Source organism: Stegodyphus dumicola, chromosome X1, assembly GCF_044657685.1.
Source record: "Stegodyphus dumicola isolate Sdum_Otavi_A_Nest chromosome X1, ASM4465768v1".
NCBI lineage: Eukaryota > Metazoa > Arthropoda > Arachnida > Araneae > Eresidae > Stegodyphus > Stegodyphus dumicola.
Genome location: NC_140780.1, coordinates 231,937,377 through 231,959,097, shown reverse-complemented (window position 1 = coordinate 231,959,097; position 21,721 = coordinate 231,937,377). Strand labels below are relative to the sequence as shown.

General features: G+C 33.1%; 1 protein-coding gene across 6 annotated transcripts in view; it reads right to left on the bottom strand.

Moving 5' to 3' along the window:
* Positions 1-2,344: 2,344 nt before the first annotated feature.
* Positions 2,345-21,721, bottom strand: part of LOC118188650 (E3 ubiquitin-protein ligase RNF13-like) — a 173,379-nt gene continuing 154,002 nt past the window's right edge. For all 6 annotated transcript variants that reach the window (XM_035359148.2, XM_035359147.2, XM_035359146.2 and 3 more), the window contains 2 exons: positions 19,923-20,003; positions 2,345-3,643 (listed from right to left, as the gene is read on the bottom strand). In XM_035359148.2, the coding sequence (XP_035215039.2) occupies positions 3,438-3,643; positions 19,923-20,003 (287 nt within the window). In that variant the 3' untranslated portion in view covers positions 2,345-3,437. The remainder of the gene's footprint in view (positions 3,644-19,922; positions 20,004-21,721) is intronic.

Sequence of the window (21,721 nt, the reverse complement as noted above, 5' to 3'; positions counted from 1 at the left end):
TCTTGGACAGTAATGGCTTTGTCCATCCGAGCGTGTGAAAAGGTGATCAGTCTTCTTCAATTTCAACAAGCTCCACACCTTTTGTGTGTTTCAGAGTTTATAAAAAGTTTGCCACCTTGTTTGGGGCCAGGGTGTTGCAGCAAGTGTGACAAAATGACTCCTTTCAGAGGAGCTTATGATGCCAGTACACTCGACCGATAAAGAGTTCGGCAAAGAAGGTGAGCCACGTTATGCCTAAACCTGTGGAGGAACACGTATATAATTTACCTTACATTATGCACTAGGTAAAGCGCATCTAAAGTTATTGAGTCACACCAGTATAAATCACAGGCAGTGGGTGAATTGATTAATGCAGATGTAAACGCTTCTATATCTGTTAACTAATTCCACAGCTAACGTTATTATGTTTGCTCCAAAGACAAATATCAAAATAACTTTTGAATATTTTTCCTAAAATGAAAGAACGGTGTAATTTCTTATCTCCGTATGATTCTGAAAAAAGCATTCACAATGATGCGAAAAAGGATAATTTTTCACTATGATCGTAGTTGCGAATTCGATTACACTTAAAAATGAAGAAAATCCTTATCGATAGCGGAATTATTTTATCCATTGTTATGTTATATACAACAGAATAAAATGGTTCTTCAGAAAAAGAAAACAGAACAATAGTACAACTTGGTTGTTGAATGCTTGCTGTCAGTAAAGTATCAAGATCTCAAAAGCCAATGCATGTGAGATGGCAGTATACATTTTTAATTACTGATCCCATATTAAATCAAAATAAGAATGTTTTTTAGCATTGACTTGGTCTATAGTTGACTTCTTTAAATCACTTACATGTTTTTGGAAATGAGCATTACACAAACATTCCGAAGCAGTTAAGTCATAAATTTAGCAGCAAAAATATGTATGGTTATGAATATCAGGTATTTCCATCAGTGCATAAAATAATTAAACCTTGTGGTGTTTATTTTAAATCTGAACATGTGTCTACAGTGCCTAATATTATTGCAATAAATGATTCAAGTTGTAAAAGTGGCGTACATCCCTAAATTCCTCATCATATTCCAAAGAAATAAGTCTATGACGGCATTTCTAAGAACCCGAGACAGTCAACCCAGATGAAACAATGTTTATTTTATGCGTGCTAATGCAGCTGCTGAGAATAATTCCCTGAATACTGTTACATATACTAAACCTATTGCATCAGATGAAACAGACAAGTGGCTTAATGTTTTGAAAGATAAGATATTAGAACAATACTGACAGTAGCAGCAAACGAAAATTTGCATATACATTGCATATAAACTTTACTGTGCATTTAAAGAGATGTATTTACACATAAACCAGAAGACTTCGATGACGACACTGATAGAATCTGTAAACTGAAAAGGCGTCTCTATGGACTGAAACAAGCACCAAGGTGCTAGAATCAATACTTTGTTGGCTTATAAAAAATGAATGCATAGAAAAACATAATGTTGAACCAATCTCTTTTTTAGAGAATGAGATAATAAGAACCTGGTTGTAGTGATAAACATGAATGATGGTTTGATTGATGAGCTTCATCAAGATGAGGCTGATGAATTGCTCCCCTAACTGAGATAATGCTTTTTTATCACCATAGGCTCACTAAATAATTTTCTTGAAATGTAGATAAAACAAAATACAGAAGGCATTTCATCATGACACATGAAAGAATTATTTTAGTTTACTCGAAAAGCTTACACTAATATAATTCTGATTCGTTTTGGTATGTCTGATGCCAATCCTGCCGCAACTCCATATAATTTCTGCAGAAATGGCAATGATACTTTGCTTAAAAATGAAATTTCTTACAGTGAAGCCAATTGGCTAACTAAGTTAATGACCGCTACACGTCTAGTTTTCAGTTTCATGTGCTTAAAAGAAAAAAAATACTACCGAAACCAGCTGGATTTCTGCTAAGCATGTTTTTAGTTATTTGTGTAATAGTATAAATTGCAGTCTCCTTTATCAAAGGAACAATGATCCATCTTTTAAGGAATTCAGTGATGCTAACTTTGCTGAAAATGCTAAAACTCAACGTTCCACCACTGGAATTATTGCAAACTATGTAGCTGGAACTCTCTTGGTTATCTTCAAAGAACAGTAGTGTTATCAACAACATAAGCCAAATTTATTACTAATAAAGTTCTCAAAGAATCACTATAATTAAAGTCGCTTTTAAATGAAATTGCTGGATACTGCAATGAACTTTCACGGCTTTATATTGTTTAATGCAAGTGCACTGAAACTCACCTAAATTCTAGAATTCCATAACCAATCAAAGCATATTGAAGTACATTATAACTTCATGAAAGACTGTTATCTAATTGGACTTTATTAATAAAGCACACAAACATAAAAATACAAGTGGTTGATATTTTCAGCGAACCGTTAGAAAGATTACACTTCAAAATGTAGCGAAAATCTATTAGCGTACCTACTTTAAGATTTGCTGAAGAAAAATAAGCTAGATTGTAATTAAGCACCATCTATAACTTTGTAAATTGATATGGCTAAGTGGTAGATGTATTACAACATCTGCTCATGATGGCAATTTTCTATTTTTATTCTTTGCAGGTGTAATCATAAAAAAATAAATGCTTTAACTAAAATGCCAATTTTTTTAATAGAAAAAGCTCTAACATACTGAATGCACAGTATACAATTTACATATCTAATTACTCATTAGATACAAAAAAGACTGCAACAATAATTGCACTATATTTTACACACCTAACTACAATTAAAATCCATATTAGGATATGCCTTCAGAATTCACTAAAGAGTAAAAAGCATACAAAATATAAAATATAAATTTCAATTTCAGTCAGTAGCCAAAAAGTAATTTTAACTAAATTTTAGACAAAATTTGCCTATCACAGTATAAAACATCAAAACACATTGTTAATAAAATACACGAAACTGAAAGAACCAATTGGTGTAATTACATCCAAATCTTATATGTCACTTTCTCTGAAGATGCCCAACACCACATTTTTATGCATGACACAAATCAAAAAAGTAAAATTACATGAAAACAGCCATCATGAGTGCATTATTTCATACATATGAAACTTTTAATTTCAAACATAAGTAAAAATGAAAGTAAATCACATATTAAAATCATAACGAATTTTCATTCTTTTTTTCACTATATAGTTTCACTTAAAACAATGAATTAGATGTTGAAGAAGTCTGCATGCAAACCTGTTACATTAACAAACTCGTATTAATTTTTATGTGACAGAGAAACACAGATGCAGACTGTTTCCTGTACTGAGGAAACATTCATTCATTTTAAAAACGCGCAGATTCGTAAGTCCTCTCAAAGTAAACAGAAGCACAACCTTATGAGATATTTTCAAGACAAAAAATTCCCAGTAACTTCTCTGATATCAATTCATTACTCATATTGGGCTTGTACTGAATGTCCCATGGGCCGCATGCCTTCCATTTCTGCTACTGAGAAGTGGTGTTGCTGCAGTTCTACCCTCTGTATCACATTCAAATTCATTTGTGGCAGTATTGCTGCTCAGAACAACTTTCTGTTTGCACACAGGGCAAATGCATCTATTATTTAACAGCCATGGATCAATACACCTAGCATGATAACCTGAAAAGGAAGATGATTTTGCATTTTAATAGCACAGATTTCGGCAAATCTTAATTAGAAATATAAGTAAAATACATATATAAAAGATTCTAATTAAGATTTAAATTGAAAAAAAATGAAATTGAATTTTAAATTCGATTTAAATTGAATAATTAATTAAATTTTAAATTGAATGAAATTAAATTTTAAATTGAAAAATAAAAAACATTTTCAAACAGTAAAATAACTGAGGTAGATTTCATCACACAGCAAAATAATTGGTCTGTATGGTAAATACAGTGTAAGGCCAAAAGTATCAAGACATCCTTTACTTTACAATCAAAGATCCACATGGCACATATTAATAGGGGGTTTTTCCATAGTTTACATCCGTTACAGCCTTCATTCATTTGAAAAGATTTTTAACAGTTTTTGATATTCATCTGCAGGAACTGGCTATTATTTATCCAAGACAACTGTGAGTCTGACGATTTAGTCGGGTGTGTAATCTCTGAGTTTCAATTCTTCCCAGGGGTGTCAACGGGACTGAGATCGGAATTCTAGCTAAAAGAGGATCGGAGAAAGCTAGTATAGTTTGTTGATACCCATCTCTTCAAACCAGAAGCATAACCTGCATGGACATAATGTAGAAACGGTCCTTCCCTGAACTGTTGCCAAAGGGCTGGAAGTGCAGACTAATCCCGGATATCAAGACAGAGCTCAGCATTCAGCAGGAATTCGTTCATAGAAACAGTCCTTCCCTGAACTGTTCCCAAAAGGCTGGAAGTGCAGACTAATCATGGAAATCAAGACAGAGCTCAGCATTCATCAGGAATTCATTCATATCAGGAACTCATCGGTGTGTTTCAGCCTTAAATGCGATAATTCTTAAATTTCATCTGGAGTAGTAAAATGTGAGTATACATCATGTGTTGTTACTTATTTGAAAATGTTCAGTTTCTTGTAATTCAATGTCTTCTGCACTTGTGTGTGACATGCTTACTTTGTATTCAAGCAGAATATTCTGTGTGTTAATTATTTTGTTTAATCACGATTCCACTATAGTAGCACTCAGAGCTGTAGCTAGGGTTTTCAGCACTCAGGGACAACTGAAGATTTTGTGCTCCCTTCTGTGTGCCAAGAATGGAAAACAGTTCCTTCTAAAATTTCTTAATATCAATTTGGCTCCTCTGGATGCTGCGCCTGTGGATAGATGCCCTCCTTGCCTCACTGTAGCTACGTGACTGGTAGTACTGTCATACATAAAACTGCAGCTACACTTGATTTCTCGTGTCTTCACTGGTGGTGTTACATTCTGGAATGCTTAAACTGAAAGTTTCAGAAAGAATTTCATTTACCTTTACTGGTTATTGCGGTACTCATGCCTAATTCTACAGATTCTAATTTATAAATTTAACCAGTACTAACCTAGAAATTACAAAGATTATATTTAATCAAAGTGCATAAATTTTTTTTGAAGGGTATGTTTTTGTACTTTTTAACAATTTAATAAACCTAACATTCATTTAACATTTGTTAACATATTAATATAATAGCCTCATACACCTTCTGTTGGCAATTTTAATACTTCTGAATGATCGTTTATAAATAAAATCTAATTTGTCGTTCAAATAAAAAGGAAAGTCTATAAACAAGCTGCTTGTCTGTGTTATGCTTTTTGGGAAATGCTAAAAAAGATTTCAGGCTCTACCAATTTGACATTTACAGACTGAAGCAAGGCCAAAACCTGTGCATCCATGTAAGCATATTAGGCATCACCAGGCCTTTCTAACTGCTAAGCTTCTGCCCCAATTGGAATTCCGAGGAAGAACACAGAGGGGGGGGCGAATCCCTACAGTTATTGATCAAGAGTTCACCTAGTGAGGGGGTTCAACTAGTGGGGGGAATTGACCTCAATTAAACCACATAAAATTCCGAGTTCCATACTCAAGGACCCCATTCCGGATGTGAATTCCTGAGGTATTTATAGGATTCCTTGCCAGTGTGGTTTAATTTACATTGGCCAAACTAAGAGAGCCTTAAAATTTCACGTCAAGGAACATGAGGCATATGTTAGAAAAAAAGAAAAAAACAGAAGTCTTCAGTTGCCCAACATTGTTGGTTCAAAATTCACACTTTCAATTTTTCTGCTGCCAAAATTATTCAAAAAACATCTTCCATTGGAGAACTGGATTTTCTAGAGGCATTTCACATTCAAAAAAATCTTTCTGTTCTAGTTAACGATCCTAATTCCAATCCATCTTTTCCTTCGGCCTTTAAAGAAATTATGTTTTAGTTCTGGTTTCACTAACAAATGGCACCACTAGCTTATTTTCTGTCCAGGCTTTCTTATCTGATCATTATACCTTATCTCGATCATTTGCGTTTCTGCAGCTGAGGATGGTGGTTCAGTAAAACCATCGAAACTAGTCCTGTGAAAATTTGAAAATATAACACTGATTTCTGTTGTTTGACTTCTGAATTAGTAGCACACATGTGTTTCCTTGGTTCAGAATCTGAAACAATTCAAATATATAATGACGACATCTTCGTTTCTTATGTAAGATTATGTACTGCTGCAAATGGATATAATTTTCTTTTAACAAACCAATAGTGCCCTTCCCTTTGAGGTACATAAAATTGACCAAAAACTTCATGAGCAAAGTACTCACAAAAATGAAGAAACTAGCTCAATCACTGGACATTAATATCATACAGTACATATGGGATCACATCAGAAAAGAAGTAGCTCCTTTGTCTCCCTTTCTAAGATCCTTAAATGAACTGCAGTGATAGTTATGATATGTGCAATTTTTACTTCCAGTTGATGTATCTCGCAATTTAATTGACAGCACGGATAGAATGTTTCAAACCAGCATTCATGCCAGAAGAGAGCCTATTCCATCCAAAAGTCTTTCTTATTTATTTAATAAAAAGGATTTCCTTCATATTCAATTAATGAAGTATTTTCTGATAACCATATTTCAAATTTTTTCCAGAAGTACAAGAGATACAGCTTTTGTAATACACAATTAATCAGTGCATAGTCTATGCTTGTGCCAACTTTCATAATCCTATATTACTTGAAACAACTAATTGTTCTTTGACTGTCAGAGGGCAGTATACCTGTGAAGAAAAGAAGTTAAAGGTTACCAAGTGTAATGAACTAATGCCATATGGCCACCCAGCAGGTATAGTTGATAGTGACACTGACTGCTGTACTGATGGGCCCTGGTTCAAATCCTCTAAAAGGCATGGATGTTTGTATGTATATAGTGCCTGTACAGCAAAGGGGCATTAAAATACTCAGCAAGCTAAAAGTACTCTCGACAAGCTGATGGTAGAGAAAGAGGAGTGAGAGACCCTCCGACCGCAGAGTGCTTCTCTCAAAATTAGGTTGGAACTGCACAGTTAGTGCGGCAAGACTTAACTTGCACAACCAACAGCAAAATTCTGGTGGATAATAAACACATGGTAATATAACCTGACAGCCTAAAATTTTAGACTCTACTAAGGATACTTGTGTTAAAACTAAACAAAAGGACACACCTGACCTTCAGGGTTGTTCATCAACAATGCCTATGAATTGACAGTTACTAGTGTTAGTCAGTGCAGTAAATTTAGATAGAATGTCAAAATAAAATTAAATCAAAGGAAAGAGATGTCTGCAAAGACAACTGGGCATCAGTAACAAATAAGTTGATAGTCACAGGCACTCAACTCATAAATCTTCTGCATGAGATTAGGTGGCATATGCAACTAGAATTATTAACATAAAAAATTTAACAGGATGCAGATGCCCATTGTTGTACATAATTTACAGATGTGAGCCAGTGAAATATATTTAAATGCATTTTTACAATTAGAATGATGGGCCTTTCACAGTAGTTTGACATTAGTGTGAGGTAACAGAATAAATTTACAGTGTTAAAATGAAATTAAATTGGATGACATTATGCTTATCAAAAGTTGGTCATCAGTGGGCAGCAAAGAAAATTTAGACAGATTATTAAAATTAAATTAAACTAAAGGAAACAGTTGTCCGTAAGTTGCACACCAGTAACTTAGAAGAATGATCATTAGTATGAAACTGTGCTGTTTTATTAAATTAAAATTAAACTCCAGTACACTGATGGCATATAGTTTGATGGACAACTTCAGTCAGTAATATATGCCACCAAAGTAGGGTGATGCAGTAAACTTAGAAATACTATTAAAATTAAATAAAATCGTATGATACTGTTCACTTGTAACCAGTGACTTAGGAGTTCAGAATTACTGTGAAAAAGTGTAGTGCTTTTTGTCAAGGCAAAATTTGCCAAGGCATGAGTATGATAAGTGTATGATAGCATAACATAACAATATAACCAAAGCATAAGGTAATGTTAACACTCAAAAACAACTATTTCATTTGTTAAAAAAGATATTTGGTAAAAAACTGAAACTGAAACAATGTAACTGTAGTTTTAAATCTCTTATGAAGGAAATGTGTAATAAATTTGTGAAAGATTGAGAAATGCAGTTTTTTCCAAAGACTAGAATTATCAAATTACTCTGCCAAAGAAACATTGAATTAATAGCGACACATTTTCATGAAGTTGACATTCACAGTAGAACTTCACTGACAGTTTGACTCGTGACCAGTTAATTAATCATATCATAAATGATCTTCCAGCTGCTTATGTAGAGCCAGAGTTTTTCCCAAAGTTATTTTTTTAATTTTAATTTTTTTCATATTATCTGTGATAAGGATGCTACTAAAAAAGTTAAAAAGCTAGACAAGAATTACATTTGTTTACATATATACTTTTCCAATAAAGCTATTGTTTACTTCCACACCTATTGAATTAATTTCCACATTTTGTTGCCCTGCGTTGGCAACATGTTTTTTTTTTTTTTTTTTTTTTTTTTTTATGTGTCTTTCATAGAATTCGGTCGCTAAAAGTGTAGCTGTTGTAATTCTTATTTTAAAGCTTATCTGTATTGCTGAATTATTACAAAATGTTTACGTGTGAATGTTGTATTATTAAATGTATTCAGTTTGGTTTAAATAGACTGAGAGTGGTTGAATTTATTAAGGATATTTAAAATCAAAATTACGTCATCCATTTTGGCACCATTCTAACACACAGGAATGTAAACAGCTATAATTTGAGTGATCTCATTTCTGAATAATATCTAACTTCACCTTCCCTCAATGAAAGACCTACAGAAATAATTTCTGATAGAGGGATGAATTTTCTAGGAGTTCATCAAAAATTAAAAAAGAAATGTGACAATATATTTGTTGTGTGAAAATGTTTAGAACTACCTTGCAGGAGCAAATATTATTGGATTTTTAAATTGCCTTCAACACTGCCCTTATTTTGGTGGCCTTTGGGAGATTACTATGAAATAAATGGAAGTTAATCTAAAAAGTACTACAGGTACAGAAGTTTTCTTTCATGCGTTTTATTTCATTTGTTAAATTAGTGTTATTATAACCTTCTAAATTTTATATTACTTTAAGCATTATTATGATTGAAGATGTTTGCTAATTCTAATATTGCAATTTGATAGTAATTTAATTTTGGGCCATACTATAATTTTGCAAAAATTGTTACAACTTATTCATTATGATAGAGATATGTTGTATGCTTACTATTTGTGTAAGCTGTAAGGTTTATCCTACATTATCTAACAGTTTAGTTAAAGTTACTTTCCTGTCCATTTTTAATTTCTGCTTACAACTTCCGGCCAGTACGTATTTTCAGAATCGTGGTCAAACGCAAATGAGGAGAAGAAGTATTTAACTTTGAAGTTCTACTGACTTCGTTAGACAGCCAGATATTCTATTCTGAGCAGCGTGTGTTCGCCTTTCAGGCTACTCTCTCTCTAAGCTATAATTACGCTTGACTGTACTTTAGGCCCTTGATAGCTTTGCCGTTAGCATTAAGGAGCCAACTCTGCTAGAATCTTGATAGCTTCGGCTATATCGTTTTAAGTTTTACTTCTTAATATTCCTGAGTTCAAGCCCAAGTGGAGGCTTTATTGTAAACTCCAAGAAGGAGTCGTCTGTTAAATTAATTTTGAATAATAAAGGGTATTTAACCCTTCTTGAGTTCTGCTTTCTGTCCAGTGAACTAAGCAAGCGATTAATCGCTTACCAATTCTTAAGGTTCCTCATTTTCAGCTATAACTTAAAGGCAGGAATCTTACATTGGCGTCCAAATAATTGAAACAAACTATGCCATTAGAAAATGAAAAGTTTTCATTGACCTCTCCTACCCTTTCAGGCTCATACATCAACAAATCCGATGGACAGATTCGAAATTATTGTAGAAACCATGAGAATCACAATGAAACCAGCGGCAACATTCGACAGAAAAGGCTGATGACAATTCCTGCATCCTGTATCAAGTAAAGCAGTTACAGAAAATCATGATAGCTACGATGAACCTAAACAGTCAAGCTCTTAGCTAGTACAAAGGAATTGGCAAGTTTTTGTTGGGGGATCTAGGTTTGGAGACTTACAACTGGGAAAAATTCAAGGCAGCATTGTTAAAAGCATTTCCAGTTGTGAAAGACCGTGCAAAGTTAGAATCAGAATCGTTTAGAAAATATCAGACTAGTTTTGATGATTTAACAGAGTTTATCTTAAGGAAAATTCAAATTTTTGATTTGCTATACTGGAAGAGGCCAGATAATGAGCTTATTGAGGTCATTTTACCACGTCTACTCCTGTCAGCTCAAGACTTTTTCAAAGTCCGGAACCCGCAAACATTAGAAAATTTGTTCCAGTTTGCAGTCAAGTTCCAGAGCAGAAGAAATGAGGAGAACACGTGTACAAATCAGTTTCGGCAACATTAAAAGTTTTTTTTCACAGAAAAAACCTCAAGGTCAGCAGAGTGCGTTTCAACAGACAGGGAAAGGTGAAAAGCCCAATAGGAGAAACGTTGGTAAAGTTAAAGTTTTCGAATACAAAAATCACCAGAAAGAAAGGGCGGAAAAGCAAAATTTAAACTAACAAGCGGTGATCGAAAAGGGGCACGGTCACCGAGTGGACAGAAAAGTCCCTCAGAAATACACTTGATTTCAGTGGTGCTACAAAATTTGGCCTTGCCAGAGTTACATATTCTGCTAAATGACGTCCTGACCACGGCCCTGCTGGATACTGAGCTCAGTGTAGCTTCCTCTCGCAAGAATTTTATAAAAAGCAATTTTTGTCGTTATAGACTGTTCAAGACCACAGGACAACAAGTAATTGCCACCCAAGGGAAACACTGCATATGTTTGGGAAAAACCGCATTGCATGTGCTTAATGAAATGCTAAGTAAATTTTCAGGTAGTAAAAAACTTGTTAACTTTAGTAATCTTGGGAGTAATCTTATGTGCAGATTTTAATTTCCAGAATTCTACGTTGCAGGTACACATGGACGCTGTGGAAGAAGAAGAAGGAGCAATTCCAGATATAATACTGAACCACCTGAAAACAGACAAGAAAGAAAAAATTGAAAATTTGGTAAGAAAATTTTTTTCTTTTTTCAACAATAAGCCTGGCTTCTACCAAGTGGTGACTCATGGTATTGATACAGGTAACGGCCCTACAATCCAGTCTAAGCCATATAGGTATGATAAGGTAAAAGAACAGATTTTGCAACATCATATGAAAAAATGTTAAATAATAAAATCATTGTGCCGAGCACTAGTCCTGTGGTCCTTTGGAGAAAAAAAAATGGGCTACTGCCTGAGCACCCAGACATGTACAGGTTTGAAGTTGATTACAGCAAATTGACCAGTATAATGAGATATCCCACGTATCCTCTTCCGATAACTGATGAAATAATACGGAAAATTCGTTCTACTAAATTCATGACAATGTTAGACCTGATGTCAGGCTATTTAACCCGAGGATGTCGAAAAGACAGCTTTTATTACCAAATCAGGCGTATGTACACGGCTTTAAAAAAAAAAAAAAAAAGTTCTATATCTCCCGTTCTACTGGGCCGATTGACAAAATTCAAATTGCGTTCTTCATGTCTCGAAAGCGCGACTTAGAATATATTATTAGATTTATATATAGCATTATTCTAACATAGGTATTTTGACACAAAATCGGTCATTTTTCTGAAATAACGTACCAATATTTTTCCATATTTCGATTCTACTACTCAAATTATGCCTGAATATGAAATTTTGTAAAATTGAGCGAAATTTACGAAGAAATTCACAAATTTATGTTGGCACTTTTTTTTCAGTTTGCACCAAGAATAGTTCACTTGGCAAACTTCTTAATATATGGCAACCTAGTTTCCTTTCCCGTGAGAGGGGGGAAAAGTCACCATCGTTCCTTTTTCCCAAATGATATTCTTTATATTATAATTTTAATTATAACTGTTATTATTTTAAGTATTTTTTCTTCTTCGAATTTTATTTTAATTGTTTAAGTTGCATGGTTTTTATCGAATAACTGTTTTAAAAATTTCTATTTACCTATTCGAACTGCGTAAATAAAGGTGCAGCATTTATTTTTTTTCAAATAGTTTTCTTTATATATATTTTTGTCATAATTATTATTTTAGGTAACTTTTTAATTTTTATACTTTTAATTGTTTGTGTTGCATTGTCTCTTCAGATAATTGTTTTAAAATTTTCTATTTATTCCTTCGAACTGAGCATTTTAAATATATTTATTAATATAAATTTTCCAGAATTTGTTTTTATTTATTCAAATTGAGTTTCTTTCAGAAGAATACTTTGCAACCCAGACTACGGTGCGTTTGAAAATTGCATATATTAAAAGAGAAGATACTGTAAAGCACAGTTAACACGCCTTCCAATGTTCCGTTCAGAAAAGATATATATAAATAAGAGAGATGTATAACCGACATTTTAACTTAGGATGACTTGCATACACTGCTTTAAACAGTTATATCATTGTGCCCATTGCTTTACACAATTTTATCCTACATTTGGTTTCTTAAAGTGTTATTCATATTTTAGTTAAATATTTTATTTCTGAAATCACAAGAATAAAATATCATAAGATTAAAAGGTTTTAAATTAAAAAAAAATACAAATACTAAATTTTACGCAAAAATTTATTTTTTCTTCTCTTTTTCTTCAGGCATTCTACTTTATTCTTGCTCTTTTTCTTTAGGCATTCTGCAAGCATAGCATATTAAAAAGCATCCAACTTTTCGAAATATCTTGGTATTTCTCACAATCATTTTAAATAAAGTTATCGCCTTCCATTTCATAAAGGCCCACAAAAGGCCGAGCAGTAAAGTCGCGGAACACTGGTAGTTCACTCCGGGGTTCAAATTTCGGTAAACTGGCTGGTTGCATGGGCGTTTTCGTGGATTTTCTCATGTGTACCGTGTATGCCAGCTGGTTTTCCTTAAAAAGTTCTTCACAAAGTATTTGGTCAGAGCCTTTATCAGTCTTTAGAGGCTAAACATTTTGAAGGTATGAGATGAAAGGAAAGACTGGTTTCATCAAGAGGATTTGGTTTATTTAATTATGACAAAGCACACTAGGGCTATGGGGAGGGATGCCTTCGTGGAGGACTTTCTAAGGGAAACTGGCTCGCATACACGTTACACATGGGAAGAACCACGAAAACGCCCATGCAGCCAGCCCGTTTGCGGGATTCAAACCTCGGACCGAACTACCAGTGTTCAGCGACTTTACTGCTCAGCCGCTGTTTCATTAGGAGGAAAACAAAAACATTTTTAGGAGACATCCACATACATCACCGGATAAACTCCTGAATCTTCAACTAATTTGAATGAGAAAATCATGGGATTCTCCATTTATGATACGATATGATGTTCTATAACATAATTTAAATTTATACAACCATATAGACTAAAACCAGTCGCTCTTCACTTTAATCTGCAATGATACCGTTTTTGTCTTTTCTGTTAACACAAGCTCAATTGATGGTATTTGCTGTTGTACACGTCCAAGTGTTTTCTCTTTGAACACCTAAATTCTTTGAAGTATCCTGAAAGTATATTCAAAAGCGTCTAACTTTTTGAAACATCTTGGTATGTCTGGCAGCCAAATTTCCCTGCAAATTTTTGCTTACTTTTCTCCCTAATTTTCTTCTTTCCTTCTACAGTTATTTTCAGTGCTCACAGAAGAAAATTAAGATTTTCGATTGCTAGACTTCCATATATTTTGCATTCTTGTCAATTTTTTAAAATATCAATTACATGAATTGCGTTTCAGCTGAAGACAGCTTTTCATTTTCTAGTCATTTTAACTATAAATAAAGTTTAAAGCGAAGTCCAAAGGATAAATATTTTAATTAAAAGATTTTTGCTAAATGACAAAGAAATAAAACAGTCCAGCAGGGTTTATTCTGTACCACCGAGTAATCCGATTCATATATCGGCTGAAACAATCTAAATCATATTAAAGATCATGTTTTTTTATACAATCTATAACGCGAGAGAAAAATTAGCTTCTTAAAACATTCTTTTTAAGAGGATTAATATAAAAGATTATATATATATATATATTTAAAGCTGGGACTTGAACCAAACTGTCAAACTTTTAAAGTTTAATTTACATGGTGGTTATAATTAAAGTACCAATTTGAAATGGTCATAAAAGGAAAACTACCGGACCAAATGTTATCAAACTTGCGAATCGTGTAAAGGAGGTTATGGAAATTTATTTTCTGCGGGGGGAAAAAAAAAAAAAAAGAAAAAAAAAAAAGAATTCAGAAACTCACCACCAAGGGAAAAATGGAGCTGTATACAATATTGTTAAATGAAATAAAACATGAAACATCGGTTTAAAATGTGTTTAATAGTTTCCGAAACGTGTTACAAAGCATGTTCAATGTAGCGTCCAGCATTTTCCGAAAGCAAGTGAAATCCTGTTACTGCATTCTCAACAGCAGCTCTTAGCATATCAGGAGGAATGTTACGGACATGTCAGTGTATCACATTTTTCATTTCTGCCAAATTGTTTAGATTATCACCATAAACAGTGCTTTTGAGATAACCCAATAGCCAAAAGTCACAGAGGTATAGGTCTGGTGGGAAGAGGGGAAGTGTTGGCTCATAATACGTTCATTCGTGAAATGTTGCCTAAGTAACTGTGCGAAACACGTGAGGTGGGGCCCAGCCCTGCATAAAAATCGCAGTATCTAAAATGCCACATTGCTGCAGTTCATGTATCACGAAACATTTTAACATTGACTCTAAGTGAGCTGCAATCACAGTGGTTCAGCTGTCAACTGCTCTTCAGAGAAAAATGGTTCAGTTATAAAACTAGCTGTCATTCAACACTAAATGGTGTGGAATGACTGCTATGCAATCGAATGCAGTAGGAGAATGCAATGGAACTAGATAGATAACATGAGGGATTTCTTTGGCCCAAATCGATTAAAAGCATTTTGAACCAGTATCTTCATGTTTTAGGGCTGAATTCAGGCTTCAAAAATTACAAATTAGCGATCTGTAAATCGAGTGATTTGCGATCTCATATTTTTCAATCGCTAATTCGTGGTTTTCACGGACGAATTTCTCACTTACACGGATGGCGCACTCGACTTTTATCGAATTTAACGCCTTTAAATTGTAATTTTCTTACTTCAAAGTTTCTTAAGGGTATACAACACATTACACCCGTGTAACAAAAGGTTAACTTAGATTCCGATCCATACTTCGTTTAATATATTGCATACAGTGCCATTTCCCCCCTGGTGGTGAGGTTTCGAACTTCCTTTTTTCGTGGAAAGTAAATTCCCATGAAATCCTTTACACAATAACCAAGTTTGATAACATTTGATCCAGTAGTTTTCCTTTTATGACCGTTTCAATGTGGAACTTTAATTATAACCCCTCTGAATATTATTAAATTTAATTTGAAGCTATGCGTTATATGTATACCATGCGTAAATTTTTCGCTTTTATGCAAAAAATAAAGAATCAAAGCAAATATTCTTTGGATAATGGACTAAAACTGAAAAAATTTCCCCTCACTCCGAAAATCAAATATTGAAACTTCGACCTTGAATTTATTGGTTAAATAGCTCCCATGTTCTTCCTATGTTCAAATAACCAACTAACCTAGTTAAAGCGCGATTTCCAAGTGAAGTTACTAGCAAAACTCATTAAAAATCATGCAGCTTGCCAATCGGGAGTAACATGAAAGATACGGTGCCAATAATTGAGTTGCTGTTATGGTACGCTGTTTCTAAACTTCGATGATCATTCCTTAATTAAATAGCCCACCAGCGGCCGAGCGGTAAAGACGCTGAACACTGGTAGTTCAGTCTGAGGTTCGAATCTCGCGAACGGGCTGGCTGCATGGGCGTTTTCGTGGTTTTCCCTATGTGTAACGTGTATACGAGCCAGTTTCGCTTAGAAAGTCTTCCACGAAGGCATCTCTCCCTTTAGGCAGATAGCCCTCGTGTGCTTTACCATAATTAAATAATCCAATCCAATCCTTAATTAAATATAATTGATTTGTAACTTCTACTAGAGCTGACGGTAAGAAGTGAAGTGTAAATAAATAATATCGTGTGCAATCTTGATTAATATAAAATTAAAAATATTTGCAATTACTTTATAAGAAGGATTTATTAATAACCGTAATAATTACTTATTATATTACTGATGATTAGGATTCAGTTCTTGACAATTACATTCTAAATTAGAATTCTAAAGATATAATGAAAATACGCTACGCATAAAAATACATTTAGCATAAAAAAATGAGTCAATTTTTTATGTTTAAAAACTTCTTAAATTCATTTAACAAACAGCGTATCCTCGTTGTTAATTGAATCCAGAATGTTGGGTGTCTTCTATATAATTATTCTTACTTGTCCACGGGACCTGCTGACTTATTCAGCCATTATGTAGCTGCAGATCATTTCTACATAACCATTGAACTTCCATTAATTCAGTCTCTAGAGGGTTGTATGTTTATATCATAATTTGACTTTTCTAAAAATGATTATTCTAAATCTTATGTTTCTATGAAAATATACTGTCCTTAAAAAATATGGATGATAGTATCAGCCGCTCTTTCAGCCACTTCATAAGCAACAGTTTCTTTAGAAATAAATTATGCAGTTAATGTCATAAAATATTTTCATAAAATTCAAATAAACATCAAACGAAAATTCTCAGTTTTAGACAATTCGATTTAAACGAAGTTAAAGTAAAGTAGCAGACGATAAAATGCCAAAGGTAAAAATTTACTCTTATTTTTTTTTTTTAAAAAGGAAGAAAGAGAGAAATTTAAAAAAATAGTTAAAAACTTGAATAATATCATCTATAATTTAAAAAAAAAATAGCTTTTCATATAGTATTAATAAATATTTATTACACATGATTGAGGGAAAAAATTTCATATAATTAATTCTCCTGAAAATTTTACTTGAAATTTAAGGTTAAAAATAGTTGTGGCAATTCACTGTAACAAAAATTTGTAAACCACATTTGGCGTTATTATCGCTAAAAAAAAAAGATGCCAAATTTCGAAATGCGAAAATATGTAAATTCGTGTATATCTTAGAAAATTTTGAATAAAAAAGTCTAATTTTTTGCAGATATGCTTAAAAATACACCTACTTTAAGATGATGGTAAAAATTTTATAGGTTATAATTCAAAATTTTTTTCAAAAAATTTATAAAAATAGAAATTTAAAAAGTAAAACACAAAAATATGGGTAAACTTTATTTGGAATGAACCTAAATTTCGAAATGTGAAAGGAAAAATAATAAAAGTTTAATAAAAAAAGAGATATTAATAAATAGTTACCAAATTCAATTGACATTGAGAAGCTAAAATTTTGAGAGCTAATATTTTAAAAACTACCTGTATGATTTTTACAAAAGTTGGTATTCTGGCAAAATTTGAGCCGTAGAATCGAAATATGGGAAAATATTGATATATTATTTCAGAAAAAGTCTGATTTTGTGTCAAAATACCTATGTTAGAATAGTGCTATATATAAATCTAATATATATCCTAAGTCACGCTTTCGAGACATGAAAAACACAGTTTGAATTTTGTCAATCAGACCAGTAGAATGGGAGATATAGCACTGTCCCATTTTTTTTTTGAGCAGTGTACCTTGTTAAGAATGCCGCTTGTTTTAAGTGGAGTGCCGGCTACATTTCAAAAAGCTATAGTTTTAAGGCCAGTTTTGGGCAAAAGTACAATAATTTACCTGGATGACATAATAGTCACCAGCGGAACGATAGACAAACACATAAAACAGTTGGAGGAAGTTTTAACGTTACTAAAGCAGACCGGCTTCAAAATAAACCGGAAGAAGTGCAAATTTGCTGCCAAGCAGTTGTGATATCTTGGGTACAAAATCTCAAATAAGGGTATCCAGACCAAGATCTTAGCAATTAAACATTACCTTCCCCTAAACATAGCTAAGAAATTATTTTCCTTTTTGGGAATGTGCTCCTATTATGGGGTATTCATAAAAGATTTTGCGAAGGTAGTCGAACCTTTATTAGTTCTCAAATGAAAGAAAATGAGATTTACTTGGACAGCTGAGGCAAACACAGCTTTTGAACAACTGAAAAATGCCCTAATTAATGCCCCAGTCCTTAAATTCTTAGAAGGGGAACAAAATCTAGAGATTCCTGCAGATGCAACTGATTATGCAATTGGCGCGGTTCTGTCCCAAAAAGGGTAGACAACAGCCTTTTTTTTTTACAGCAAAATGCTTAACTCAACTCAAAGGAAAATTATTCTGCAACCGAGCGAGAAACGCTTGCTGTTTTATTAACGGTACAGAAATTTCGCGTTTATTTTGGAAGTACTCCAATAACAGTAATGAGGACGGAAATACAGTCAAATGTGCTATGCTGACTTCAAAAGTTATTAAGTCCCGTGAATCAATTATTGAGGAATTAAGAAAGGATCCTGAATTCAAGGATATTTAGGCATATCTTGAAGACACCGAACATTTTGAACATGTGGACGTAACAGCAATTGACTATAGGGCGGCTCATTATGAAATAATTGATAAATTAGTGTTTTACACGAAGTTAACAAATGAGAATCAAGAATACCTGCCAGTGATCCCAGCGAGTGTATGTTTAAATATTTTAGAGGAACTCCATGATTCTCTGATGGCAGGACACCTTGGAATTTGAAAAACCGCACAGAGGGTCCGCGAAGCGTCCCCCCTGCAGTTACAGAGGGTAGTTACGGCGTATGTCAGGTCATGTCATTTGTGCCAGTTAATAAATGATGTTAATTACAGCCCAGCCGGGTATTTCTAAAACATAAAGACCACTTTTCTAAATGAGACTGTTGGCACTGATTTGCTTGAACCTTACCCTAGAACAAAAATAAATAAAAATAGATATTTGTTAACGAGAGTAGATCACTTTTTGAAATGTGTGGAAATAGTACCCTTAAACGAGCTTCAGCTAAAATAGTCGCAGATTTGTTTTTAAATAAGTATATTTTAAGATACGAGGCTCCACTAAAAGTAATATCAGACAGCGGGCAAACAGTTTGTTAGTAGTATATTTAAAAATCTTTGCACAGGCCTTGGCATACGCCATCTGGTACCATATAGACTGCAATTGAATATTGCAGAACGTGTAAATAAGAATATTGTAAAAATTATTAGGGGATACGTCAAGAATTACCACGATCGCTGGGACAGCTGTGTCAATGATTTAGGTTTTGCCTTGAGAAAAGTACAATACTACACAAAAGACCACTGCAGAGCTATTTTGGGGAAGAAAGATTTTAACGCCTTTAGACAAGCTGTTCTTTGTACAGCAAAGGCAAGAATTCAAGGCAATTATTGATGAAACAATTAAAAACTCCAACGTAGCAAGGCAGAAACAAAAGTTATACTACAATAAAAATAGGCGAGAAGTAAGATATACAGTGGGGCAAAAAATGTTAAAGAGAAAACATGCCTTATCATCTGCACCCGAAAACAGGTTAGCGAAGTTCGAGCCCAGATTTGAAGGGCCTTATGTCATTAAGAGCATTAAAGAAGCCACTTTTTATTTACAGGCGGAAAATGGTCAAAAAGCAGTGGCAAATATTGACCAGTTTGAAACCTTATAATTGTACCGATTTTTAAGTTTTACAAGATTTATTGCAGGATCCTGGAAGTGAACAAAGAATCCCGCCAGAATATTTTGATTTTCACTCCATCGAAAGAAACCTTATGTAATGATGAGATGTCTCCATCACACCTCGAAAAGTCTTTATATTACATTTCTGATAGTAACATTTAAAATTTAAAGGCATAAGTCTTATAAAGCTTTTTTAGATTTAATGAAATTAAAAAAGAGTTTACCGTGCAAACATGGAAGGATTCGGAGCTCATCTTTGTCTTTATAATCTTCTAAACATACTGCACAAGTTTCATATGGATCACCTGCACAAAATACATATTTCAGTAAGATTTCAACAAAATGTACTAAAACATACATTAATAATATTTATTAAGTACAACAGAACTTCAAATGAATGGGTGCTACTGAAGAAATGTATCAGAAACAAATGTTTATTTTTGGTCCTTAACTTTAATTTTACTGCCAGATATTTAATTAGTCCAATTTTTTTTTAATGACGCAGAATTTTGTTCTTTATGTTTAGTTTTGGATAGGCTTATGGAACAATGTTATGTCACAACAATGGAAGCCACACTCAAAACTTCCTTTCCAGAGTTTTTAAGTACGAAGTAATTTTTATTTTTGTGGTTTCTTATATCATTTAGATACTCTCACAAGCAACTGTAATTCTGGTCTTGTGAGTATTTAAAAATATCCTTAAAGGAAATTGTGATTTATCTATAAGCTTCAAAAAAGGGATAACAGCTGTGATTTTACACGCATGCAGTCTCATTTTAATGAAACTGTGAAGTCTGGAAACATTACTGGAAACAGAAATCACAGGTCAGTAAAACAAGAAAGTTAGCAATTTCACTTAAAACACTTGTAAAAAAAAAAGCTTTTATTTTTATAACGGTTAAAACACTTGATTCAACTATATATTCATTAAAATTATTATTTAAAGCATTTCATTTTGCCCCCTTTGCATATCACACATATTCTAGATAATGGCATCAATCATTCATATTTTACATGCAATGCAATAAATGTAACTGCTTGATTTTTCTCTCTGATTAAAGCAAATCATGAATCAATCAATTATTTTTTCTTTGATTTCCCCCTTCCGTCTTTTCAATTGCTGCTGATTCAAATAACCACGAACTTGAATAAATTAGCTAAGCATAATCTTTCAGAGTGCAGTTAGCACTGCAATACATGTCAGCGATTTTAACCAAATATAAAGATAAAAAAACAATTGCATTTCACAGGCCATTCTTTACTCCCCGATATTATTGTTGCCTAAATGAGAATTAAGTAATCATCAACCATGTCCATGGTTTTTAATGCTTGATATCTCAGTACCACACACATAATAAAGATAAACAAGACATTAGTGCACATTAGAGACTTTATAAATTTTATTTCACTTCTTTTGAAAGATTTCATGTGCAAAATACTCAAGAGTTAGAAATAAATGATTTTAGACTATACTGGGTGATATGTGGGATAAAAGCATTTGTTAGTTTACTGGAATGTACATAAAGAAGGGACAAAGAAATTTCCTTTAATTTATTATTTGATAAATAAAATATTTTCGAAGGGATTTATGAGCGAGAAATAAAGCACTGTGTTTTAACATCTCAGAACTTTGAATGCTTTAGAGCTGCGTTTCTGAAGCGTTTTTCAAAGGGGAATTACTTTTATAAATTACAATGTTCTGTGGACCACCTTACTCTTGTCACTTTTGTAAGCAATTTGTTTTTTTTTTTTTTTTTTTTTTTTTTTTTTTTTTTTTTTTGCATATGTTACCAATATACATATATTTTTAAATACACTTAATTAAAATTCATTTAATTTTATACTGGAAGTAATAAAAGTTATAGAGTAATTAAATAATAGAAATAAGTTAATAGAAGAAATGTTATACTTTTTTGAATAATTCAAGGTTATTAGAGGTAGGTTAATCTTTAGCTTTTAAACAGAAATTAAATAAATGTTGGTACTCAAATTAATGAAATGGAATTCTTGACAATTCTTGCAC